Raw genomic sequence first — 24,737 nt, 5'->3', positions numbered from 1 at the left:
GTGTTATACATTAGTGAAGTCATGAATGATTAACTGAATATGAAGACTATAAACAGTAATTACTTAATCATTATTCAGGCCACTCTTTAGTTAATAGTTAATTACCAAGTAATAAAACTAATGAAGTAAAGTAACAAATAATATTGGTAAACCTGACCCATTATCGGTTGATGGCTCAGGTGGTACTGACGGTGACCTCTACTCTAACGCTGTACATAACATTCATTCCTCTAACGCTGTACATAAAAGTCCATAGGCAGTGAGTAGAAAGGCTTTTTACACTTTTTCTTTGCTTGACTTTCTCAAATCCACAACCACAATTAGCTAACTCCCCCTACAGCAACACAGATGACAAAGGCTCAGAGTTGACACTGTGCCTGCCACACTAAACTAGATTAAACATTAAGCTGGGGGTGGGCCCAAGGAGAGCACGGATCCTCACCTGCTGACGACAGTCAGGTCTTTCTCTCTTTTATGTCCCTTCTTCACTCTGTACCTTGCACCTTCACACTGCCACAGCCTGTGTAGCCCAGCCGGTGTGGGTGTGTGTGTGTGTGTGTGTGTTTGGATGAGGAGCTGGAACACCACCACACAACATGAAGTACAACAACACAGGTCAGTTCTGCTCTCCTGCCGCCACCACCACTTTTTTTTCCCAGCTGACACCATCTAGACACACAATACTACTGGTTTATTATACGTTTAATCTGCATGCGGTAAAGTAAAAATATGCCATGGGCTACTGAAGCAGCTAAACAAGGTGTGCTGGCGTAGAGAGGAGAGTGTGTATTGCTTGCTGTTGTGTTTTGGTGGTGGGGATGAGGGGTATGGGTTGGAGGGAAAGGGGGGGGCGGGGTGGTCTTTGCCATTGGTCTATGCCATGTCATGGAAATCTTCAGCAAGCGTTTAGTGAGCACTGTTGTCGTGTATATAAAGCCCATGTGTGCTGATAGCACGGTGTACACACAGCCCTGGGTTTTCCAGAGTGCCTCTCTTTCAGTATATATATATATATATATATAAAACTGGGCTGGTGTTGTTAAGTTTCTCAAGTCAGCCGTGAGAAGCCCTCGAAGGGGACTCCAGCCACAGCCTTCTGCAGCTAGCCATAACACTGTGACACAGACGTGATTCACTGCCACTGCCATCCTTTCTAGTCCGATACAGGCACTCACCCTTTGCATGTGAGCGAGATGAACGGCAGCTTGAATCGTCGAAACAGCCGTCTTTTCTAGATTGTCTTTCTGGATGTGTGTGTGTGTTAGGACACAAGAGACAGAAGGGTGAATGAGTAAACTCATGTGGGAGATGATCGACCTTCACTCCGACTCCCTGTTACTGAACGCATTCCTTTGATGAGGAAGTGTGGGAGTTGAAGTCGTGTAATGTGCGCACCATTTGACAAACGCTCAGCCATGCGGGCGGCTGTGTGTCTCTGGTTGACTTATGTGCAGTGGTTTGTTTGGGTGACACTACCTTAGTAAGTGTATCATTCTGGACATGGTGCATACATTTGAATGAATTGAATGAATGATTTGATTTGATGATGATTTGAATGAATGCAGTCGGCACCTGTTTTTGTGTTGTGATATGAAAGTTACCACGTGGGTGTTTTGTCTCAAGTTATGCAGTGTTGTTTGAGTTTTAATGAAGAGAGTAGCTTGGAAAGAGTGGTTTATTGTTTTTTTCTTCAAGCTCAGTTGTTTGGGGGTGGGAATAGACAGACCTGGTTTATTGATTTAACCTCAGGTAAGATAAGTGCCTGACCTTCTTGAGTCAAGAATCTTAATGTGAAACGATTCTCTCCCCCCCCCCCCCCCCCCCCCCAGGTATTGAGGATGTGATGGAATATCCACGGTGAGTCCTACCTCCATTAACAAATGATAATATGCACAAATGATGATATTACTCTTCATCATCATCATGGTCAACAACTTTTATTTTACCAAGAAAATTAAGAAAGAAAAAACTAATAATAATAGAACTAATAAATCTAATAATAAAAAATAATGCATTCATAATGCATTTATAATATTGGCATGGCTCGATGCAAAGACCTCATATGGGAACAGGAACTGTGATAAAAATAAATATATTTAAATATATTCAAATGGACAAGTCAGACCGACGAACACAGAGAGACACATTGTAAAACAAGGGAGCATCAGAGACATATGAGTGAACAAACCATATGAATGGGCAAGTCAAAGCAAAATAGGCAGCACAGACTGCAGACTACAGTAGTACAAATCAAGGCTTTTATTAGATGTCCTTTGTTAGATGATTCCCTATAATCCTCATAATTCATTTCACACTCATGTTCATATTCACAATCGTTTTATATCTTTCTCTTTCAAAGGTTTACCTTCAATCCAAAGGAAGGGATTGACAACCCGGCTCTGGTAATCTCCGATGACCCGGGTAAGGTCTAGAGGTCCGCTGTCAACGTGTCATGCGTCAACGCGTCTTATCATAGGATCATAATATTGGTATCATTTATAGGACCTTGCTTTGGCGTGCAACACGCATGCAAGACACAGCCTGCAAAAATACCCCCAACAAACCACATTCCAGGATACAGGGAACACAATTCATTCAAATTCCATACATTGGAATTTGATTAAAAGAGTGAGAATTATATAATTGTCAGGATAAGAAATAATCTGTAGTAAGAGGAAATACATGATCATAAGAGTCATAATAACACCTGTACCAATTCAACACTACTGTAGCCTCGTACAAAAAGGTATTCTAAAACGTAACAGAACCTATTGAACTCAAGATGATAAAGTTCAACGTTCCTTACCTGATAAAGTAAGATAGGGAACATCCATTTAGGTTATAAAGTAACCTAAATGGATATTGTTGTATTAACAATGGATTATTCAGGTTTATTTATTTAACCTTTCTTTAACCAGGAAAAGGTCTTTCTTTAACCAGGAAAAGGTCTTTCTTTAACCAGGAAAAGGTCTTTCTTTAACCAGGAAAAGGTCTTTCTTTAACCAGGAAAAGGTCTTTCTTTAACCAGGAAAAGGTCTTTCTTTAACCAAGAAAATGTCTTTCTTTAACCAGGAAAAGGTCTTTCTTTAACCAGGAAAAGGTCTTTCTTTAACCAGGAAAACGTCTTTCTTTAACCAGGAAAAGGTCTTTCTTTAACCAGGAAAACGTCTTTCTTTAACCAGGAAAAGGTTGCATTGAGTTACAATAACTCTTCTCCCAGGGAGTCCTGGCCAAGTCCAGGCCACACACACTACACCACAAATGACACACTACACACACTATTGAACAGTATTGAACAGAACCACAGATGGTGATACTCTTCCCTCTGTCCCCCCCTCCCCCCCCAGAGCCCACCCCTCCCCCCGTGCCCAGGCTGTGCCAGCTGACGCGGGCCGAGGGCCAGGGCTTCGGCTTCCTGCTACGGGAGGTTCCGGGGAAGCGTGGGCACGTGGTCAGGGGGGTGGAGCCCCACAGCCCGGCACAGGTGGGGGGCCTCAGGGACGGCCACAGGGTGCTGGAGGTCAACCAGGAGTACGTGGATAGCATGGAGGTCCCCGAGGTAACCGGTGTCCTGCTCCAGTGGTTCCCCTGTTCCACTGTTTGCTTCACCGGGTCGAGAACCCCCCCCCCAATTTGTCCCCCAACATTGTGTATGTGTATGTGTGCGTGTGTAGCTTTGGAGGAAGATCCAGCGGTGTGGCCTTCGGGTTTTTCTCCTGGTGCTGAGCGAAGAGGAGTACGAGCAGGTAACGCAGATGACCCCCTCTGGTCCGCTCTTGCCGTGTGCGTACGTTAGGGCTGCTCGATTATGGAAAAAATCATAATCACGATTATTTTGGTCAATATTGAAATCTCGATTATTCAAACGATTATTTTTGAGTTTGAAAACATGATGCATTTATTCATAATTTCTCTCCAAAAAAAAACACTTTGTAAATGAGAACTTCGAAATTTCCCCTTAAAAATATACACAGAATGGTCAAATAGAAAATAAAGTCCAGATATGAATCCAGCTGTTCTGCAATTTCTATTAAATTTTTTTTTTAATCGTTTCAACTCGATTATATTAGTTTGGTGATCGTTTCACTCTGAAATCGAAATCGCAATCAAAATTTGATTAATCACCCAGCCCTAGCGTACGTACGTGAAATACAGTATTCACACGCCGATGGTACGTTGACGCTAGAGGGTCTTTGTGTTAGGCTGTGTCTTGGTCTCTGGACCTGCAGGAGGTGGCCAGGTCTCACAGGGGGGGAGACAACCAGGACCACAAAGCCAGACTCTGCCACATCACCCGGAACCCGGTTCAGGGCCTGGGCATCACCATCCGCCACGTGCAAGGTAGCGGACAAACATGCACTCACCCAGGTCACCCCTTACTCAGCCATGGTAAAAGAAAAATATCACAAATATCCATCACAAGAAATTTGCATTGCATCGCCAGTTTTTCTTCAGATATTTGTGGCAGAGGTCAGTCCGATATGATAGGAGTACATTGTATTCACAGTCAAATCATTACTTGTACTTACTAGTTGTAGTTTAAATTGAATTGTGGATGAGAAATGAGCATCATCCATAAAGGCGTCTACACTCAGAGGGGAACCATGTGAGCCAGATTTCTTTCACCGTAGAAACCCCGTAGAACGTCTCTCAAACACTACCCTCGTCCAACGCTCGTATGTCTGCAGCGTTGAAGGTAACCTGTTGTATTGTGTTGTCCAGGTCAAAAGGGCATGTACTACCTGAGCACAGTGACGTCCGGTCCCGCGGAGAGAGCCGGCGTCCGCAACGGAGACAAACTGATCTGGGTCAACGGCGTCACCGTCGCAAACGTCTCATTCTCAGCACTCAACAAGATAGTATGTGTCTAACACGGGCGCTCTCGTCACACGCACGCACACGCACGCACACACGCACACACACGCACACACGCACACACACGTACACATGTACACACACGTGCACACATGCACACAGACGCACACACGCGCATGCACACGCACGCACGCACACAGACGCACACACGCGCATGCGCACGCACACAAACACACACACACACACACACAGACACACACACAAACACACACAAATATATGATGTCCCGCCCCTGTTGGTTACTGTTGCTGTGCCTGTCAACCTTTTAGGTTGTCACCCGGCATGTCAATATGGCATCAACAGTATAAGTGTAAATATGACGTGCCGTCCCCCAACACACACACACACACACACACACACACACACACACACACACACACACACACACACACACACACACACCTGTCAACCAATATCTGCTCCTTAATTATCTGTATCTGTATTCATTTTCAACGTGTTGGATGGCTATCTACTAAATTGTAAATTGTAATAAAACAGAAGCCAGTATTGAGAAACACTTAGAGCAGCACTTAGAGGTGTTAACACACCATGACAGTGAATGTCTTTGACTCCCTTGACTCCCTTGACTTGACCCTTGACCCCCCTGTGGTTCCTCCCTCTACCTCAGTTTAAGAGGAGCAGCATCCACGTGACCCTGCTGGTCATCGACAGAGAGAGTGAGTCCGTCTGCGTCAAGCGGAGGATCCCCGTGGTGGCGGACCTGGCAGAGTGCCTCAGCCTGGCCCACAGGCCCAAGACCACGCACCTGGTCCAGGGGCCGGACGGATACGGGTTCCTGCTGCGGCAGGAGAAGCTCCGCGTCTCGGGACGTATCGGTAATAAGCACAGGAGGAGAGGTGGCCTGCGCCTTTCCTACTGCACTCACCGCCTTGGGTTGAACTTGGGTTTCGATTTTCACCACGGAACAAATCAATTATCCACTTTATTCCCTTCCATATCTTAATCTTACGCAGACGTGATTTAAAGAAGAGCCTTTATAATCGCCTCGTGCCTACCACACCTAACCCTAAGTGGTTTAAATAAGTCTGCTTGCAATTATTGATGAGCCTAAAATAACTGTTAGGCACTTGTGGTGTCAATTGGTTCAAATGGCTGGAATCATCAACAATATTGTCAAGTGATAATGCTTATCACTTGACAACAATATGCTTCCCAATAGGGGGAAAGTAAACCTGGTATTTATTTCGCCTCCATCTCCTGCCTGGTGACCCAGCGCACCTGCTGCGAGAGGTGGAGGCGGGCAGCCCAGCGGAGCAGGCGGGCGTGGAGGACGGGGACCTGGTGCTGGCCATCAACGGGGAGGCCCTGGAGACCGCCACGCACGAGCTCGTCGTCCAGAAGATCCGGGAGAAGGGGCAGAGAGTCAGCCTCACCACCATAACCTTAAAGGGGCGGGACTACTATCGCCAGGTGAGATCAGAGGAGTGACGTGGACCCCTCGTGACTTAAGGGGCTGATTAGGGGGTTCCGCGTCGACGTAACGCAAGGACTAACGCAAGACGCTTCGACCTGGTTTTGGTTCTGCGTCGGGTTTCCGTAAGCGGACCAATCACAGCCCCCTCGCTGTGCTGCGTCGCCTCGAGGGCAAGCCCTTTGCGGTGGACGCGAGGAGGGTCCGCACGGACGTAAGGGGTCCGTACACCCCCTTGCGTTGCGTCAACGTGGAGCCATAAAGAACCCCTTAAGAGGTCATAGAGATGGGACCAACAAAGCAAGTGCATGTGGTCCTGGATATCCAGAGAATCAACACACTGGATTCAACACCCGCCATCCTAAGGTCGTCCATAACAGGCTACAGATCCACCATGGAACTCTTTCAACCGGGGCATTTTCTCATTTGACGGGATGGGTTATTGGTTTGTCTCCATTTTATTGGGGAACTCGATGAACGCGCCTGCACCCAGGCCAAGCAGTTTATGTTTATTAAAATTTCGATGTGGCACTCATGGTCTTTCCGTCACGCCACAGTTGGACCTATCCCCCCTGCTGTTCTATGATGAGGACCTGAAAGAGGCCCAGAACGGAACTGAGGAGGGGGGGAACCCGGTCTCCGACCCCGCGGGCCCCAGGCTGTGTGTTCTGGACAGAGAGGCCGGCGGCTTCGGGTTCCACCTGCGTTGTGCCCCGGATACGCCAGGGACTTTTATTGGCCAGGTATTCAATGTTTTTTTTTTTTTTACAACGCTGCTATCAAACATTACTGCCTGTCCTGGTGTCACTCTGTTGTGACTGTTGAGAGGTAGGTAGTGTGGCATGGGTTAAAAATAGCCCTGTGCTTGTTTAGTTGTAATATGGCTGGCTCAGTGTTGTCGTAAAAACCATTAAAGGTGGTAAAAAATATCCTGAGTCAGGTCAGTACTGTAATGGGAAAATTATACTTTCACATTCTGTTTCTGTAACTGCCATTTGTTGATTGTGCCTTTTCCGCTGACACCCTTGGGGTGGTCAAGGGTCAAAGGGTCTAACTGAGAAGTCACCACTATGAGACCCCACGTTACAATTGTCAATGATCAAATCAAATAATGTTGTTTACTCAAAGGACAGAGTATTGTTCTTGTCCTGTATTCACATCAATGATGGATTTTTACATCACACATCATGTGTGGAGCAGAGCTGTTCTCAGCATTCATGAGACCAATCTATTTCCCCTGTTTTCCACTTCCTGTTGAGTGCTGTTTACATAGTGGCTAGCACATGTGCACCACTAGCGCATATCTTGAAGGCTACGGCAATAGTTGTAAAAGTTATATATTACGGGTATATTATATATTAGGTCAAAATGGCAAGTGGAGCCCGAACTCATCCTCTCACTAAAGTACTTCCAGCTACGTATTCTCCCTTCTAACCGGAAATGGGAAACTGGACTGGTCGTCATGGCGACGCGCATTGTTAAGCCTGGAATAAGGTGGTCGCTTTTGTCAATGCATCGGACTTCAGCTTGCGGACCTCTCTGGAGAGACGCAGGATGATTTCCTATCTGGGGACTTCTCCCTGCGGAGCGAATAGAGAGACGCAAGGGGAACTCCCATCCATTCGATTATTGTATGTAATGTTTTATTGTTTGTTGTAGGGATGTCACGATACCAGAAATTTAGTAGTCGATACCAATACCAGTGAAATTCCACGATTCTCGATACCCAATTCGATACCACAGTCAAAAACAAAACAATAAATCCCATGTACTTTATTTATTAAAAACATTTAAACATTACAAAAAACAGTGGCACTGGCATGCAGCCTTCAAGTAATGAATAAAAATAAACCACTATTAACATAACAAAAAAAGAACAGTGGCATGTAGCGTTCAAGTAATAATAATTTTTTAAAAATACGCGCTGAAAGCAGGCAGTCATGCAGCTATGCGGCTCGCGTTTACACTTGCGTGCATGGCGGGGTTTAAAACATAACTTCCAACCTAATATTAAGTAATATAACGCAGGTGCGCAAGGCAGCCACAGGAGATGCCAACATTGTTTTCAACCGCTCGGTACCGCGCCGTATTAATGACCAAGTTTTGAAAAGAAAAAGTATTTGAAGCGAATAAGCAACGCTGTTTTTGATTTGTTTATTTGGTTTTGAATGAATAGTTTTGGATGCATGCATCGGCTTTGAGTTTGTTTGTTTGTTTACTTTGAAATTGCATACGCTCGCAACACACACGCACACGCGCACACATTCACCGCCGCACCCACTACAACCTGCCGATCTTCAATCAAAGCAACATCAAGTAAGTGATGCCGAACGCAGTCGTACCATGCGTGTTTAGAAGCGCAACATTGAAACGGGTCACGTCTGAAACATTCGCGCGGCGCAGCGTTCCAAACACAAAGTACTTCCAGACACGACCCTTGTTATTCTTTTTATCGACGAGTCGAGGCGGAGCCGTCGCACTCGCTGCAGCTGCAGTTGCCGTCTTCCATGTTCCCGTGTAGGTGTATATGCTGCCCACGTAACGTCCGGAGGAATTGCATCTTCGGTACCTACGGTACTAAGAAAAACGAGTACCGTCACGTTTTTTGAATTTTGGTATCGACTTGGTACCGAAGTATCGGTTCTCGTGACATCCCTAGTTTGTTGTATGATTGTTGTATTTTATTGTACCGTTATTACCCAAATATATGACTGTGACATATTTTAATTGTAATATTCCCTAGTGATACATTTTTACTGTAATACTCTCACATAGCCACATCCAGTAGCACCGAGCATAGTTTAGAGGTAATTTCCCCTCACAATCGCCAGAGGGCAGCACTGAACACATTTGACAAATTAAGCAGTAATACTCTCACATAACCTCAGAGGGCAGTACTGAGCACATTTAACAAAGTTACAAACATTTACACTAGGGGCAGCAACGGACACACAGAGGAAGTGAGAAAACCATAGAAGAAGTCTACTCTCACCTGATATAAAACTCGGACTCCGCCATTTTAGGTCAGAATCTCTTGGGCGGCGTATCGATTAGATGTAAAGCTTAGAGACGCTCCACGCGTGTTATATACGATCCCTCTCCTTTTGTTTCATAGACGATAGACAATAGACCAATAACCTTAACCAAATAAAATGAGTTAAAAGCGATCCTGTCTCGGCGGCCTTTCCTGGACTAAAATATCATAACATGACCATAATTGTTATAAGTTCGGATGACTCTTTATTCTACCCAGTTTAGACAATTGTGATTGATTAGCTATTGCTACATAGCCAACTGCAGCATTAACACTTGTTTCCTTACCAGTCTATTAGAAATGTTGCATTGAGTTCAGCATCAAACCTAGTTCCTTTTCTCAACAAGAGCTTACTCAAGCAATGGAAAGCAACGCCAATGTTAAGTCTTGACTTCCAATGTTCTATTTCTTTCATTTATTTTCTTTGACATTATGGACAAGAGGTTCCTCTCATCCTCTCATGTTTGACTGAGGGCAGACTGGACTCTGCAGTGGCAGTGACATCTTGAGGATTAAAGTTGTATTACAAGATGATAAGGCTGTTGCTAGGGGGGCCAGCTGCAAACTTAAAGGTCCCATGACATGTGGACTGTAGCAAACGTTGCTCATCTATCCAGCACACATCTGGGCGGACACGCCTAGTGTCATGGGACCTTGAATGATCTCTGCAACACACGTCTTTGACGTAACCTGAAAAAGGATATTTCTTCAAATTCCGTTAATATTATAGTTCTTTTTTTTTATGTTTTAAACTTATAATCATACATGTATGTTTAAATGTTCAGTTATACTATTAAAACAAAATAGTGTTATAAGAAAATTCTCAACATGGAATAACAAACACAAAGAATAAAGACTCAAACGTATACCATAAATTACACACTAACTAATTTTGTGTGTCATGTCATACCACTGATTCAATACCATTGGCTTCACTTTAGTATTCTTTAGAGTTCATGTCCCGCTTCCCCGTGGTCCCCCCAGGTGGCGTCGGGGGGCTCGGGCCAGAGGGCTGGCCTGCAGCGGGGCGACGCCGTCGTGGAGGTGGACGGGCAGAATGTGGAGGACAGGTCTTTGGAGGAGGTGGGGGCATTGGTCAAAGGTGGCTTGACACCGCTCAAACTCCTGGTGAGGGAGAGGACAGAAGGTGACCCCCGCTCGGGAGAGGAACGGACCCCCAGAGACACAGGTTAGGAATGTGTACACACACATACACACACACAGCCACACATAAACACTAAAATGCTATGCTTTGGCCGAGGGGTTCTCCTCGTGGGCCCTGTGTTGAAAGCACTAATGTTTGTGTTACAGTTGTCCTTGTCCTCTCTTTCCGTCTGGTCTCTAAAAGTCAGATGAAACCACTTTTCCTGCAGGCTAATGCACATATTGTGGTTAGATGTATTTTCTGTATTTATTTTTTCGGTCTAAAATTGATAGTGAAAAACTGCTGTTTTGGGTTTTTATATGAATCTGTATGTGTATTTTCACAGACTAATTTTCATTTTAATGGTTCTTCTGCATTGTAGGTTTCCATGAAGGCAGCCAATGCTTTTTTGTGAGTAAAACATGACATGACCTGAAGGATCATCCAATCCAACAGCACATGAACACATTGAAAACCTACAGATTTTCCGTCTTTTGAAAATTCTATTTATATGCTGATGATCTTGATTTGAGGTCATGATCAGACTCAGAGGGAATGTGCAAATGCTTTAAAGATGTATGGATTATACCTTTTAAGACTGATTTTCTGTTTTAAAGTTTTTTCCTATAAAGCAGGATATATACATTTCATGTTGTATTATTGTATAAAATATATGATCATAATATTTCATCAAATTATTACCATCAAATGTAGCAGAGGCAAACTTAGATTTTAACTTAACAACAATATTGCCTAAACTTAACTCACAAACCTGCCTATTTCCATTTATATAGTCGCTTTATTGTGCTCAACCTAAACCTATAGTTTAGGTAAAGCATACAGTGAACCCACACTCACAGGCATAAGAAACTACTAATATTGTGTGACACACTTAAAATGTGAACAAGGCCTTCGTCTGCCATCCAAGCTGGCTGTGATGTCATTGTGTCACCTGTTTTCCTTTGTATATTCCTTTGTAATAGATTGTGTTCAATGTATGTAGCTGATGGTTAAATACTGTTATTGTATGTGTATTCCGAACTGAAACCATTTTTATATCTAGTATTATGTCTACAGATAGCTTCTCATTAATATAAGGGATGTAATGTGGTTGTGCATTGCAAATTAAAGATTATTTTCATGAAGAAAAACCTTTTATTAGTGTGGTTTATATATATATATATATATATATATTCATTAAAGAATACATTACCTAATATTAAAAATGCAAGGATATGGCCTTACAGCATTTTAAAGCTCTTATTAACCATTAACTAGGAGCAGAATTTGTGAAAAATACATTACGATTGTTAATAGATAAACTGGTTGACAAGCATTGCACTGGAACAACCTGAAACAAGCATTTTCTTCCAAGATGAGATCTGCTAAATGTATTTAATTACATTCTTCAGACACTTGCTCTCAATCTTTGCCTTTGCATGAAAGAAGCATATTTAATTTACAGTCCCCTTGAGAACATATAGGACATATATTAAACAAATGACTTGTCTTATATCTAATAGTGAATCTAATTTGAAGGGAATAAGCAATGTCTTGAATATAATATCTGAGTGAATAGAAGCAGTCCGTCCTATAAACTGACAAAAATATTTCAATCCCACCAAAGGGATGAAACGTCAAATGTGTCTTTTCTCTCGGGCATGGATGAAAGGCATCCTTGCACATTGAATATAAATAAACAGGTAAGGAATTTCTATGGATCTACAAGCAAACTTGCAGGAACATTGTTGGATAATTTTTTTTTGGACATTTCCTTATATTAATAAAGAAAGAAAAGAAAAATACAAAATAATGAAAATAAAGCATGCAAGGATATGGCCTTACAGCATTTTAAACCTCTTCACTGGCTTCAAATGATATCATAGCATGGTTCTATTAACTATTGACTATTGACTATTGACTAATAGGAGCAGAAATTGTGATAAATACATTACAAGGACAATAATAAGTGAATAATAATAAATATAGGCTACAATGTATGCTTCAAACAGACAAATTAAGAAAAACCCTAACAGTCAATTCACAGTCACATTCATGGACGAGGAGTCACTGGTGAATATTTTCAGCGTGAAAATAAGGCGAGAGGTTTTCCTGAACCAGGGATAATTGAGGGCATAAATGATAGGGTTTAGGGTTGAGTTGAAGTAACCCAGCCAAAACACCTCAAAGACGGCCACAGGTGTGGTGAAACCTGTGTAGGCGTCAGTGATTGAGTTCAGGAAGTACGGCAACCAGCAGAAGATAAACGCTCCGACCACAATACCCAGAGTCTTGGCCGCTTTGTGCTCTGAACGCTTGGTCTGCCCGCCTGCGCCTTTACCATTCGACGGCCCGCCGTGACCCCCCAAGTCGTCAATCTTCCTCGCGTGCTCTCTGGCCACGAGGAAGATCTTTGCGTACAAGCCCACCATGACGGTGCATGGGAAGAAGAATGCAATGATGGTGTCCAGTGTCCCCCACAGCTTGTTGAACAGCAGGTTACAGCTGCCCTGGCAGTATATGGATGCCAGATAATCGTCCAGACCTCGGATGTTTGCCTTGGAGTATATCAGAGAGTAGGAGTAGAGGGCGGCCAGGGCCCAGCTGGCAGACACCATGAGCCAGGCCACGGCCATGGTGATGTTGTGGGAGTAGTGCAGGGGTCTGCACACGGCCTCGTGGCGGTCCACCGCGATGCAGATGAGGTGGAAGATGGAGACGGAGGTGAGGAACATGTCGAAGGCGGAGTGGAGCAGGCAGAAGGTGTCGCCGTAGAACCAGCAGCCCTGGACGGTGCGCACTGTGCTGAACGGCATCACGGTCACCCCCAGCAGCAGGTCGGCCAGAGCCAGGGAGAGGACCAGCACGTTGGTGGGGCTGTGCAGCTGCTTGAAGTGAGCTATGGACACGATGACCACAGTGTTTCCTACCACCGTGACGAGCATGCCCGACACAAACAGTGTGTACAGAGCCACCTGGGCCCCCAGATTGAACTCGGCCCTAGGGCAGGAGGTGTTGGAGCCTGGGTAGCATAGCTGCTGCTCCAGCTGATTGATTCTATCAGTCATTGTAAACATACACACACACACACACACACACACACACACTCTCTATTTCAAGCTCAGCATGGACTCAGGGCTGGGCGGCGTGTCTAAGCCTCACAGAGCATGATATACATCTCTTAGAACACTCGTGAACCAATCAGATAAATACATACAGACGTTACCATGACAAGCTTTCTTTGGGGAAATGTTTTCATGCATGCTCCTGTCACCGTTGTTTTAAAATAAAATGAACACAATGTCCCCTACAATATGTTTTTTAATTTTAGTTAATGTGTTTTCAACATATGATCCATTTACAATGTCCATAGTTGTACTATGATTCATTTTTGACCAAAGATGAGCACTGTATCTACCCTGGTTAAAAACGCTGCACACCTCGTACTGATGTCCACAACCACTTTATTCTTTCTTGGAAGGTATGGAACACCGCGAAAACTGCAACAACGTAAAACACATTTCACACACATTATTTTCACAGATGTTTCTAATACAATACACAATACATACATACAACATTGTGAATAATTACCGTTTCGCCTGCTTAGCCAGTAGTAAGGCAAGGCAAGGCAAGGCAACTTTATTTATATAGCACTTTTCATACACAAGGCAGACTCAAAGTGATTCACATATAAACATTGTCATACAATAAAATAAAATAATAGATAAGTAAAAAGTAAAATAGATAGAAAATAAAGGCAAAGTTTAAAAAAAACATTTTAGAAAGGCAGAGTTAATAAAAATGCATTTTAGAAAGTGAGAAAATAAAGGCAAAGTTACTAATAAAATAAAAAATAGAAAAAAAAAATAGTAGACAGTCCTCTTTCGTCTCTTTCTGTTTCCCTCGCTTTCCTCACTGACGTTTGACTTTGACCATTAAACATTTAAATTTTGACAGCAGAACCATGAACTAGACTAAATTTACTTTCCATCATTAACTTATTTAACGTAATAAAATAAACATAATAAAATAACAGAAATGACAATTGTACTCGTACTTCCGGTGTTGTCACAGTAACACATTGCCGTAGCCATAGCGACAGCTACACTCCCACCAAATTACCTTCAATAAAACAAATGGAGATCTGAAATACATTTACACTCTTCATTAATGGTAATTTCCAAGCTCTGATGTTTTTTTGTTTTTTTTAACATTCGAAAATGAACCGTGTAACCATAATCACCATTTCCACAACAACAATTCAACAACAGTTGGACCATATAATTCCCCTCCCAACACCTAAGAATACTCATTTGAAAATGAACCACAGTATAATGATCACCTTTAACTTAGAAAGGATACATTTAATCAATATCTGACCTTTCTCAATCTCTTCTTCTACCTATCTCTCACCCTCTTTTTCTACCACTCATTGCTCTCTACCTCTTATTCACTACTCTTCACTAGAACCACTAGCTTCTGAATGGGTCTTTGAACGATGGATGGCTGATTGAGACGTTCGTTTTTCCTAACTTCCGTTCTCCAACTTGCACTGTCACTTTCCGTACCAGTCCATCATCGTCCTCATGTGCTTCGACAACCTTGGCAAGTTTCCATTCATTGCGAGGAACGTCCTTAATGATCACGATGTCACCCACATCCACGTTACGCCTTGGCGCATGCCATCGCTGACGCAAAGTAATATTTGACGGGTATTCCTTCCTCCATCTGTGCCAAAATTGCTCGGAAATTGCTCAAAATTGCTTTTTAGCATACAGGTCTTCCTTGACAAACTTTCCTGGCGGAGGAAGTGGAATCGAAGATTTCATTGTAATCAAATGATTCGGTGTGAGCGGCTCTAAACTTGTGGGATCACTGATGGTGTCGACAGCGAGTGGACGATTATTTACAATGGCCATAGCCTCGTAAAAGAATGTTCTTAAGGAAGCATCGTCCAACCCTCCAGCGCTGTTGACGAGGACTGTGCTCAGTACACTCCTCACTGTCCTGATTTGGCACTCCCAGACGCCGCCAGTGTGACTTGAGTGTGGTGTATTCATCTGGAAGTCGCATTGATTATCTGATAGGTATGCAGCAACTCTTTCCTTATCGAGCTCTTTCAGAGCTTTTGCCATTTCATTCTTCACTCCCACAAAGTTAGTGCCCTGGTCCGACCTTATGTGTCTGACGCTACCACGAATAGCGACAAAGCATCGTAAGGCATTGATGAACGCGCCAGTCGTCATATCCTCCAACATCTCGATGTGCACTGCCCTGCAACAAAGACATGTGAAGAGGAGGCCATACCGTTTTTGTTCTTTACGACCCTGCTTGGTGTGGAAGGGACCGAAGCAGTCCATGCCGCAGTAAGTGAACGGTGGTGTAGGCTCAACACGGTCACTCGGTAAGTCCGCCATCCGGTGTTCCTCTGGCGGTGCACGCACCCTCCTGCACCGTACACACTGCCTGATGTGTTACCGCTTTACTTCCGCCAACTATCCAGTAACCATTGGCTCTTAATCCATTGAGAGTTTGTCTTCTGCCTTGGTGTTGTATTTTATCATGATAATGAGCAATGATGAGCCTTTTGACAGTGCCATCTTTAGTAAGGATTACTGGGTGTTTCAACTCCAGAGGCGCAGATGCCTTCCTCAGTCTTCCTCTCACTCTCATTATTCCATCTTGGAGGAACGGGTCAAGCGGATAGAGTTGGTGGGTGCAAGGCAGCTTTCCTGATTTCTGGCTGAGCATGTTCAACTCCTCTTGGAAGGCATTGTGTTGTGCGAGCTTGATAAGAGTCAGTGCAGCTTGCCTTCTCTCTTTGACGTTTAAAGGTTCTGTAGTCTTGATTCTCTTAGCCAACCGTTGGATACGAGCAATAACATTGACTGCTATGGTCCATCTTGAGAACCGTGACAGGTGTCCCTGGATGTCAAATTGCCTCACAGCCTCAGTTTTTAGCACCTGTATAATCCTTACTTCTGGATCTCCCACCAGTAGATCTGACGTAACCTGGTTTGTGGCTATCTCTCTTTCCCATAAGAACTTAGGACCAGAGAGCCAATTCGAATTGATGAGGTCGGCCACCTTGAGGCCTCTCGAAGCGTGGTCAGCGGGATTCTCTCCTGTGTCTACGTAGTGCCATTGTCTTGCTTCAGTGGTTTCTCGTATTCTCTCAACGCGGTTCGCGACAAAGACATGAAACCTTCGCGCTTCATTGTTGATGTAGCCGAGAACCACTTGAGAATCAGTCCAATAATATTCTTCATCGATCTTGAGCTCTAGCTCCTCCCTCAACATGTTGCTCACTGCTGCTGAGGTTACTGCAGCAGTTAGCTCTAACCTCGGTATGGTGACTATTTTGGTTGGCGCGACTCTCGCTTTGCCCATGACCAAGGAGCAATGCACTTTATCTTTGCTCAACAACCTGATGTAAGAGCACTGGCCATACCCTTGACTGCTCGCATCAGAAAAATGATGCAGTTCAGCTCTCTGGACCTCACCAAAGCAGTCAGGTGTGAAGCATCTTGGTATCTCGATCCTCTCAAGGTTTTCCAAATACTTCATCCAAGTCTCCCACCTTACTTCCAACTCCCTGGGCAGTGATTCGTCCCACCCCGTACCTCTCTGACACATCTCCTGCAGCACCCTTTTACCCTCAAGGATGAATGGTGCTAAAAACCCTAAAGGGTCATATAGAGAGGCCACGATTGAAAGAATCCCTCGTCGTGTTGCTGGCTTCTCATCGAGTGTCACCTTAAAGGAGAAGCTGTCGCTTTCAATGTTCCATCTTACACCAAGCACTCTTTGCACTGGTAATTCCTCATGGTTGAGATCGACATTTTTCACCTCTACAGCGCGTTCTGCATTGTTGATGGAGTTCAGTACCTCTCGGTTATTGGAAAGGAATTTGTGAAGGTTGTGGCAACCCGCTCCCCACCAGGGGCAACCGTGGGCTAGTGGTGGACGGCGTATACCACCGACACCCACTAGTCGGCGGCAGAGAGCACGACTTCACGCACCGCAATCACCCTGATGAAGCGCACCTGGCCGGAGGGAGAAAGAGACCTGGGGGACGGCTTAAAAGGCGACCGAGGACTCACTCCAGGGGGAACAAGAAGGACAAGCAGAGAGTCAGACTGCCGACACGAGTCTCACGGAGGCCATAGTCAAAAGTATATTTCCTTGTTCACCAGTGTATTGCCGAATAAATGCCGACTTTGGCTTACCTGGATCCGTGGTGTGGTGTTTTCCGTGAGTGATAGAGACATTTGTGAACCGGGTCGCCACAAGGTGCAACCCTCCCTTGGCACACAGAGCCTGAGCTTCCTTTACTAACTCAATTGCCTCACCAACTGATTTCACGCTTATGAGGCCATCATCAACGTAGAAATGCTTCCTGATGAAGCTAGCTGCAGAGGGGCGTTCTTTCTCATTTTGACTGGCGAGGTGTTTCATGCCATAATTGGCGCAGCCAGGGGAAGACGATGCTCCAAACAGGTGCACCTTCATGCGGTGCTCTGAGGGTTCTGAGTTTGTGTCCCCATTTTCCCACCAGAGAAATCGCAAATAGTCTCTGTCTTCTTTGCTGACATGAAACCTGTGGAACATTTTTTCCACATCGCACATGACTGCAATGGGATGTTTACAGAAGCGACACAGTACAGCTGTGAGACCATTTGTAAGGTCGGGTCCTGTTAGCAGATGCTCATTTAATGAGGTGCCTTCGTACTTTGCAGAGCAGTCGAAAACCACCCGAATCTTGTCTGGTTTCCTGGGGTGATAAACTCCTTGTGGGATATACCAGACTTTCCCAGGCTCTGGTTGGATGTCTACTTTCTCTGCATCACCATCCTTGAAAACACCTTCCATAAACCTCACATAGTACCAGACTCACATAATACCAGACTTTCCCAGGCTCTGGTTGGATGTCTACTTTCTCTGCATCACCATCCTTTAAAAAAACACCTTCCATAAACCTCACATAGTCATTTTTGAACTTGGAGTCTCTGTCCAGCTTCCTTTTGAGGTGCTTCAACCGAGCCAAAGCCAGCTTCTTGCTATCTGGTAGGTGAGGACGTACTTTAAAGGGAAGAGGCATCTCCAGGTGGCCAAGCTCGTTTTGCTGGATTCCTCCCTTTAAGATCTGCAGGAAGCGAATATCTTCTTGAGATATGCTTTTGTCGCCTGATTTGGTGTCTGCAAAGTCGGACTCAAGAGCCTTAATGATAGAAGATGGCGTTACAGGTGGTAGCTCTCTTACAGATGACAAAGTCCAGTCACATCTTTAGCATTCACACTCTGTGGCACGCTTCCCACAATGCTCCAACCGAGGTTGGTTTTAATGGCGTAGGGCTCGTAGTCACCCCCAGTGATGACCCTTCTTGGTATTAGCGCTCTGGAGCAGTCATAGCCAATCAATAATCCCACACCACAGTCCATAATGGGGGTATCTAACGTAATAAAATAAACAATAAAATAACAGAAATCAAATGACAATTGTACTCGTACTTCCAGTGTTGTCACAGTAACACATTGCCGTAGCCATAGCGACAGCTACAAGCAGAATAAGTTGAACAGCAAAAAAACACGAACACACACGTATCCATGCACACACATACGTGTGTGTGCATGCATAAACTTGGCCTGTCCAGCCATGGATTCCAATGATCAGTCCCTCACCCTAGGTTTGTTAATATCAGACCTAAATCCTTTGATGTTACTGCCCATGATCTCAAACTTGTCAAAGCAACAACCCATTATCTACTATCTATACTTTGCCACCATTGCCAATACACATATTGTGGGTAGATGTATTTTCTTTTCTTTTTTTAACATTCTTTTTATTTCAGTTCAGTTTGGACATTACATCTTGAACATATCTGGGACATTTTTTCTTTTTTCTTTTTTTTTTACATTGAATGCAGTAACTGACATGAAATAAAAAATATACAAAAGACAAAAATGAACAGTGCCAAGCATAATGAAACAGTCTGACAAACAAAGACAATAAAAGAAAAAAAAGGAAAAGAAAGGTACCATTAAGAAAATCACATTTAAGGGAGGGGGTGACCACTGATTAAAAACTGTTATTTAACTAATCACAACCATGTCGTGGAATATACTTATTCTCTACTTATTCTGAGGTAAGTGTGGTATGTGTCTTGACATAGTCCAGAAAAGGTCCCCATATTTTATTGTCGTTTTTTGCTGATCCTTTCAAAGAATATCTTATTTTTTCAAGTTTGAGGAAGTAAAGAACGTCCTTGACCCAATGTGTTAATGTTGGGGGTTTACAGTCCTTCCATTTGATCAAAATCAGCCGCCTGGCCAGGAGCGTTGGGAAAGCAACACTATTTGATTGCGCCCTAGTTAGACCCAAATTATCAGGTACAACCCCAAATAACCCAACCAAAGGACATGGTGAGATTGGCTGTCCCATGAAGCCTGATATTGTGTCAAAGATGGATGACCAATAATGAGCTAGGTAGATGTATTTTCTGTATTTATTTTTTTAAATTGTCTAAAATTGATAAAGTGAAAAACTGCTGTTTTGGGATTTTAAATGATTCTGTATGTGTATTTTTACAGACTCATTTTCATTTCAATGGTTCTTCTGCATTGTATGTTTCCGTTAAGGCAACCAATGCTTTTTTGTGAGTAATACATGATATGACCTGAACGATCATCCAATCCAACAGCACATAAACACATTTGAAACCTACAGACTTTCTGTCTCTTGAAAATTCTATTTATATGTGATGCTGATGATGTTGATTTGAGGTCATAATCAGACTCAGAGGGAATGTGCAAATGATTGAAAGATGAATGGATTCGAATTTTTAAGACAGATTTTCTGTTCATTTTTTTCCTATAAAAGATGATATATACATTTCGTGTTGTATAATTGTATATAATATATTACAATAACATTATTTCATTAAATTATTACTATCAAATGTAGCAGAAGCAAACTTAGATTTTAACAAAACAAAAACATTGGCTAAACTTAACTCACAAACCTGCCTATTTCCATTTATATAGTCGCTTTATTGTGCTCAACCTAAACCTATAGTTTAGGTAAAGCATACAGTGAACCCACACTCACAGGCATAAGAAACTACTAATATTGTGTGACACACTTAAAATGTGAACAAGGCCTTCATCTGCCATCCAAGCTGGCTGTGATATCATTGTGTCACCTGTTTTCCTTTGTATATTCCTTTGTAATAGATTGTGTTCAATGTATGTAGCTGATGGTTAAATACTGTTATTGTATGTGTGTTCCGAACTGAAACCATTTTTATATCCAGTATTATAATGTCTACAGATAGCTTCTCATTAATATAAGGGAACATCCTTGTAATGTGGTTGTGCATTGCAAATGAAAGATTATTTTCATGAAAAAAGGTATTTTATTTCTCAGTGTTTTCATTTGTTTGTTCAAGAAATGTTTAACATCTGCAAAATGTATTTATTTCCATTCTCCCGACAATCTTTGCCTCATGGCAAAAGTGTTATTTAAACAGCAGTCACCTTGAGAAAATATAGGACACACAGTATATTAAACTAATCATATCTAATAGTAAGTCAAAATTGAAGGGAATAATCAATGTGTTGAATAATATCTGAGTGAATAGAAGCAGTCCCTTCCTAAGAACAGACAAAAATATTTCAGTCCCACCAAAGGGACGAAACACCACTTGTGACTTTTCTCTCGGGCATGGATGAAAGGCATCCTTGCACATTGAATATAAATAAACAGGTGAGGAAGTTCTATGGATCTACAAGCAAACATGCAGCAACAATGTTGGAGTCCAAAAAATAAATATTTTTTAAAGATACATTAAAGAATACATTACCTAGTATTAAAAATGAAAGAAAAATGTATATAAAAATACAGAAACTACAGCATGCAGGATATGGCCTTACAACCTTTTAAACCTCTTGACTGTCTTGAAATGATATCATAGCATGGTTCTATTAACAAATAGGAGCAGAAATTACAATACATTACGATTGTTAATAAATATACTTGTTGACAAGCATTGCACTGGAAGAACCTGAAACAAGCATTATACATGGATAATAATAAGTAAATAATAATAAATATACAACGTATACTTCAAACAGAGAAATTAACAAAAACCCTAACAGTCAATTCACAGTCACATTCATGGACGAGGAGTCACTGGTGAATATTTTCAGTGTGAAAATAAGGCGAGAGGTTTTCCTGAACCAGGGATAATTGAGGGAATAAATTATAGGGTTTAGGGTTGAGTTGAAGTAACCCAGCCAAAAAAACACCTCAAAGACGGCCACAGGCGTGCTGAAACCTGTGCAGGCGTCGGCGATGGAGTTCAGGAAGAACGGCATCCAGCAGAAGATAAACGCTCCGACCACAATACCCAGAGTCTTGGCCGCTTTGTGCTCTGAACGCTTGGTCTGCCCGCCTGCGCCTTTACCATTCAACGTCCCGCCGTGACCCCCCAAGTCGTCAATCTTCCTCGCGTGCTCTCTGGCCACGAGGAAGATCTTTGCGTACAAGCCCACCATGACGGTGCATGGGAAGAAAAATGCAATGATGCTGTCCAGTGTCCCCCACAGCTGGTTGAACAGCAGGTTACAGCTGCCCAGGCAGTATATGGATGCCAGATAATCTTCCAGACCTCGGATGTTTGCCTTGGAGTACATCAGAGAGTAGGAGTAGAGGGCGGCCAGGGCCCAGCTGGCAGACACCATGAGCCAGGCCACGGCCATGGTGATGTTGCGGGAGTAGTGCAGGGGTCTGCACACGGCCTCGTGGCGGTCCACCGCGATGCAGATGAGGTGGAAGATGGAGACGGAGGTGAGGAACATGTCGAAGGCGGAGTGGAGCAGGCAGAAGGTGTCGCCGTAGAACCAGCAGCCCTGGACGGTGCGCACTGTGCTGAACGGCATCATGGTCACCCCCAGCAGCAGGTCGGCCAGAGCCAGGGAGAGGACCAGCACGTTGGTGGGGCTGTGCAGCTGCTTGAAGTGAGCTATGGACACGATGACCATGGTGTTTCCTACCACGGTGACCAGCATGCCCAACACAAACAGCATGTACAGAGCCACCTGGGCCCCAAGATTGAACTCGGCCCTAGGGCAGGAGGTGTTGGAGCCCGGGTAGCATAGCTGCTGCTCCAGCTGATTGATTCTATCAGTCATTGTAAACATACACACACACACACACACACACTCTTTCAAGCTCAGCATGGACTCGGGGCTGGGCGGCGTGTCTAAGCCTCACAGATAAGCCTTACAGAGCATGATTTATATACATCACTTAGAAAACTTGTGAACCAATCAGATAAATACATACAGACGTTACCATGACAAGCTTCCTTTGGGGAAATGTTTTCATGCGTACTCCTGTCACCGTTGTTTTAAAATAAAATGAACACAATGTCCCCTACAATACATTTTTTTATTTTATTTAATGTGTTTTCGACATATAATCCATTTACAATGTCCATAGTTGTACTATGATTCATTTTTGACCAAAGATGAGCAGAATAAGTTGAACGGCAGAAAAACACAAACACACGTATCCATGCACACACATACGTGTGTGAGCATGCATAAATTTGGCCTCTCCAGCCATGGCTTCCAATGATCAGTCCCCTCACCCTAGATTTGTTAATATCAGACCTAAATCCTTTGATGTTCAGTGTTGTGCAAGTTCACACTTCACATGAATTAGTTCAAAGTTCAGTTCATACAAAATAAAGTGAATAAATTCACGTTCATAGTTCACCAATTCAGTTTTGAACTAGTTCAGTTCATTAACAGTTTTTTTTAGAAACCGAAGAAAAACTGTTGGAGTGAGTATTCTGTGCTTATCTTTTTAAAATGAATCCTCTCCATTACCTGCTGCCCATCACTACAATCTCAGATTGTTGTGGATATTATTTGCACACCTGTTTCATTCATCACAACTAAGGAAGTAACTCTTTTTAATAAACATGTCATCTGGACCTAAGCATCAATTCAGAATGTCACAAAATCTGAACTAGTTCAAGTTTAAGTTCTTTAGTTAAAAATATGTTACGTTCAGTTCAAAGTTCATAGAAAAATGAACTTGTTCAATGAACTAGTTCTTTTGAACTAGTTCATGCACAACACTGTTGATGTTACTGCCCATGATTTCAAACTTGTCAAAGCAATAACCCATTATCTATTGGAAGATGCTTGGTAAACGCTGCAAGTCTTCCCATGATCCCCAATGAAAACAAAATACTTTGCCACCATTGCCAATACACATATAGTGGGTAGATGTATTTTCTGTATTTATTTTTTTCTGTCTAAAATTGATGAAGTGAAAAACTGCTGTTTCGGGGTTTAAAATAATTCTGTATGTGTATTTTTACACAATCATTTTCATTTTAATGGTTCTTCTGCATTGTATGTTTCCGTTAAGGCAACCAATGCTTTTTTGTGAGGAAAACATGATATGACCTGAACGATCATCCAATCCAACAGCACATAAACGCATTCAAAACCTACAGACTTTCTGTCTCTTGAAAATTCTATTTATATGTGATGCTGATGATGTTGATTTGAGGTCATAATCAGACTCAGAGGGAATGTGCAAATGATTGAAAGATGTATGGATTAGAATTTTTAAGACAGATTATGTTCATTTTTTTCCTATAAAACATGATATATACATTTCATGTTGTATAATTGTATATAATATATTACAATAATATTATTTAATTAAATTATTACTATCAAATGTAGCAGAAGCAAACTTAGATTTTAACAAAACAAAAACATTGGCTTAACTTAACTCACAAACCTGCCTATTTCCATTTATATAGTCGCTTTATTGTGCTCAACCTAAACCTATAGTTTAGGTGAAGCATACAGTGAACCCACACTCACAGGCATAAGAAACTACTAATATTGTGTGACACTTAAAATGTGAACAAGGCCTTCGTCTGCCATCCAAGCTGGCTGTGATGTCATTGTGTCACCTGTTTTCCTTTGTATATTCCTTTGTAATAGATTGTGTTCAATGTATGTAGCTGATGGTTAAATACTGTTATTGTATGTGTGTTCCGAACTGAAACCATTTTTATATCCAGTATTATGTATACAGATAGCTTCTCATTAATATAAGGGATGTAATGTGGTTGTGCATTGCAAATTAAAGATTATTTTCATGAAGAAAAACATTTTATTAGTGTAGTTTATATATATATATATATATATATATATAT

At 42.8% G+C, this 24,737-nt stretch overlaps 1 protein-coding gene and 2 pseudogenes across 3 annotated transcripts; 1 reads left to right on the top strand and 2 right to left on the bottom strand.

Moving 5' to 3' along the window:
• Positions 1-536: 536 nt before the first annotated feature.
• On the top strand, positions 537-11,568 carry nherf4a (NHERF family PDZ scaffold protein 4a). Its single transcript, XM_084466961.1, has 12 exons — positions 537-615; positions 1,830-1,857; positions 2,360-2,421; positions 3,348-3,559; positions 3,675-3,746; positions 4,203-4,341; positions 4,723-4,859; positions 5,504-5,711; positions 6,110-6,306; positions 6,865-7,050; positions 10,326-10,530; positions 10,868-11,568. Exons 1-12 carry the CDS (start codon positions 597-599, stop codon positions 10,909-10,911), a joined length of 1,509 nt encoding a protein of 502 aa, XP_084323087.1. The 5' UTR covers positions 537-596; the 3' UTR covers positions 10,912-11,568.
• A 953-nt stretch (positions 11,569-12,521) lies between these two features.
• On the bottom strand, positions 12,522-13,553 carry LOC311341637 (trace amine-associated receptor 13c pseudogene; annotated as a pseudogene). Its single transcript has one exon. The product of its transcript is annotated as a trace amine-associated receptor 13c pseudogene (transcript).
• An 8,092-nt stretch (positions 13,554-21,645) lies between these two features.
• Positions 21,646-22,680, bottom strand: LOC311341635 (trace amine-associated receptor 13c pseudogene; annotated as a pseudogene). Its single transcript has one exon. The product of its transcript is annotated as a trace amine-associated receptor 13c pseudogene (transcript).
• Between the last annotated feature and the right edge of the window lie 2,057 nt (positions 22,681-24,737).

This window comes from Micromesistius poutassou (genome assembly GCF_964030765.1).
Source record: "Micromesistius poutassou genome assembly, chromosome: 4".
Lineage (NCBI taxonomy): Eukaryota > Metazoa > Chordata > Actinopteri > Gadiformes > Gadidae > Micromesistius > Micromesistius poutassou.
The sequence above is the reverse complement of the archived record's forward strand: the minus strand, read 5'-3'. Positions and strand labels throughout refer to the sequence as shown.